Source organism: Cotesia typhae, unplaced genomic scaffold, assembly GCF_013202065.1.
Source record: "Cotesia typhae breed Kobodo isofemale line unplaced genomic scaffold, CoteBio_Ctyphae contig_17, whole genome shotgun sequence".
Taxonomy (NCBI): domain Eukaryota; kingdom Metazoa; phylum Arthropoda; class Insecta; order Hymenoptera; family Braconidae; genus Cotesia; species Cotesia typhae.
The window spans coordinates 1,583,532-1,586,475 of record NW_027423724.1 but is presented as its reverse complement, the minus strand read 5'-3'; the positions used below and the strand labels follow the sequence as shown (position 1 = coordinate 1,586,475).

The window sequence follows — 2,944 nt, the reverse complement described above, 5'->3', positions numbered from 1 at the left end:
CGAACCGTGAAACGTAAAGTTCCTGGCGCCCAACAATTTACGAACCAGGTAAGCCAATATTTAGGTGGACCTCTCCGGCGCTGTCGACGCCAGTGCCGTGAAAAAGCCATCATAATATATATATATATATATATATATATATATATATATATATATATATATATATATATATATATATATATGATAAAAATAAAATTAGTGATTTTTTTATCTGTATTTTCTAATTACTTCAGTTTTATATTTCGAATCATATAATTATCCATGAACATCTCATATACATATGTATACTCATGCGGCTATTGTCGAAGTACGAGCAAGTCTAAAGATCGAGTTGCAAACTAACGTATACAATATTTATTGGTATACAAATATTGAAAACATCATATACTTAAGAACTTAAACCAATGATAGCTTTTGAGAAACAGTGACAAACACTAAAAAATTGTGTTGCGTTAAAAAATGCGTTGTAATCGTAAAAGCGTATAAGAGAGAATCTCTTATGCTTTCATAGCAACGAACCTAATATTCCAGAAATTAAAATAAATAGAAAACACATGGCAATAATGATATTTCCCTAAATATTTTTAACAAGTATTGGAAAGTCGACGATAGAGAACGAAAAAATAAAGAAGACACCGTCACTAGAAACATGTACTAGAAACATTTGAGGATGAAGAATATATTGATAAACAGATTACTAACTATTGCTGGCTAATTTTAAGAAAATATATTCAAATTATAATCAATAAATTCACAGGAAAGTGGACATAGGATGCTAATCATTATACTAATTGTTAATTCATTGCAACGTTTCGGTCATATATTTGACCTTCATCAGGCATCTACAAATTTTACAAAACACATGCTACAAATAATTTACAAGAGTTGTACATAGTCATACAATGTTCACATAGAAAACATGTTTACCTCAACACGTAGTACATAATATAAACATCATATATAATGCACACTTCATCTTATTAATAATTAAGAATTGAATTGCAAATTAATCTATTTGGTAAAATAATAATTCGAAATAAAGTAACAGAATACGAAACATGGGACTTCAAACACTACACATTGTACACTGACTGTCCACTGATAATTCACTCAGTGTATACCTTCCAATGCAGGTGTCCTTACATGTTAATACAAATTCCAAACACTACTTGTCAATGTCACTAATTACATTTACAAATTGAACACTAGAATTAAGTCAAAGAACAATACAATACTATTATATAATTACAGATTTATAGTCATTTAATATATCATTATATAGAATACTAAAGTTATTCGTATCAGTTCTTTTATTTATTGTGTTACTTACTTTTATAAAAATCATTTCACTTATATTTCTTTTAATCCAGTTAACTTCTTTATCTAAAATTTCTGTTTTTTCAAAACTAAAACTATGGTGATAGTCAAAATGATGCGATGCTAAAGCCGTTTTATTTTCTTTTAAACAATTAATATCTTTGCAATCATTTTTATGTCGTTTAATCCTCGATTCTAAAAATTGTTTGGTTTGTCCTATATAGCAAGAATCACATGAACACGGAATCTTATAAACAACGCAAGATTTTTGTTCTTTTTTCAACGGCTCTTTCAATTTCGTATAAATACTACTAATTTTTAGCAGGATATAAAATGCCAATCTAACATTCGTACCTATAAAACATCTATTAATGTTATGTGATAATCCTACTACATAAGGAAACCGACAATATTTGATAATATTCTTATTTCTAGTAGGATTTCTTAAACGATTGTCAATATCTTGCTTAAATTTCTCCAGGACCGCATCAATGAAAGATTTATAATAACCATTTTTTAACAGCAATGAACGAATGATATTATAATTCTTTTCATAATGTTCTTCATTACTTAACCTTACCATTATATCCAATAATTCCATAATCATTCCAACCTTCTGCGATCGAGGATGGTTTGAGTCATAATTCAACAGTCGACCAGAACTTATCGGTTTGATGAACCAGTCAGTAATCAGACAACCATCTCTCCTTACTATCAAGATATCGAGGAAAGAAATACGATTCTCCTTTTCTGTTTCTAATGTAAACTGTATATTATCATCAAAACTATTGAACAAACCCAAAACATTTTCGACTTCTTTTTCTGGTACCGCTGCTATCGTATCATCCACGTATAATTTTATGAACGGAATGTCAAATGGTAACAAACTTAAGATCATCAGACTTATCGCATAATTCATGACCACATTAGCAATAGCTGGACTAGCTGGGTTACCCATGCTGCTCCCTTCTATTTGTGCATAAAACTGACCATTAAACATAAAATAATTTGACGTATAACAAAAATTAATAATCTTAATTAATATCTCTTTTGGAATTTTAATTAAATGTGCAATGTTATTCCAATAATAATTTGAAATAACGTAACAGAATACACTGAGGGGTAAGTTTGCTACTGTTAAGATGGTTTTCAATTTTTTGTTTTGAGAGTAACTTTTCCATAAAAAAAATCCTTTTTTTTTATAATATGTTGTTATCTCTTTTATGTTTCAGAGGTGTCAAGTGTCGTCAGCTCGCTGAGGAATGCGCTGTGGAGCGACGGCATTCAACATTAAAAAGGGGCTGTAAGAGAATTTATAATAATAAGAAAGGAAATTTTTTTTTTATAACAATTCTTATTATAATTCTAAATTTTTATGATAAAAAGGACTTTTTTTTTTTTGTAATATAAGAAACGATTTTTTTTGTGAAAATTTATTTTTTTCCTTTCACCCATTTTTTTTTCATAATTAATATTAATAATTAATAAAAATTTCGTAACGAGAAAAAAAAAATATTTTTTTCTTTTTTTTTTTTGTTTTGTTTAGATATTGTTATGTCCACCCCAAAATTTTTCTTTAAATTTAAATCACCCGCGCAGATGGAAGACTTCTGCATGCGCGAAAACC

The 2,944-nt window shown here is 28.4% G+C and overlaps 1 protein-coding gene across 1 annotated transcript; it reads right to left on the bottom strand.

The window, feature by feature from the left end:
* Positions 1 to 794: 794 nt before the first annotated feature.
* On the bottom strand, positions 795 to 2,275 carry LOC141537840 (uncharacterized). Its single transcript, XM_074259022.1, has 2 exons — positions 1,898 to 2,275; positions 795 to 842 (listed from the first exon to the last, which is right to left on the bottom strand). The coding sequence occupies exons 1-2, from the start codon at positions 2,273 to 2,275 to the stop codon at positions 795 to 797; spliced, it is 426 nt and encodes a 141-aa protein (XP_074115123.1).
* Positions 2,276 to 2,944: the final 669 nt, after the last annotated feature.

Bases quoted from the DNA above. Each gene is read 5' to 3' on its own strand.
- LOC141537840 (XM_074259022.1), bottom strand. From the start codon at position 2,275: ATGGGTAACCCAGCTAGTCCAGCTATTGCTAATGTGGTCATGAATTAT. The intron at 843-1,897 runs GTAAGGTTAAGT...TAAAATTTGTAG, and splicing joins TGGAATTATTGGATATAATG to ATGCCTGATGAAGGTCAAAT.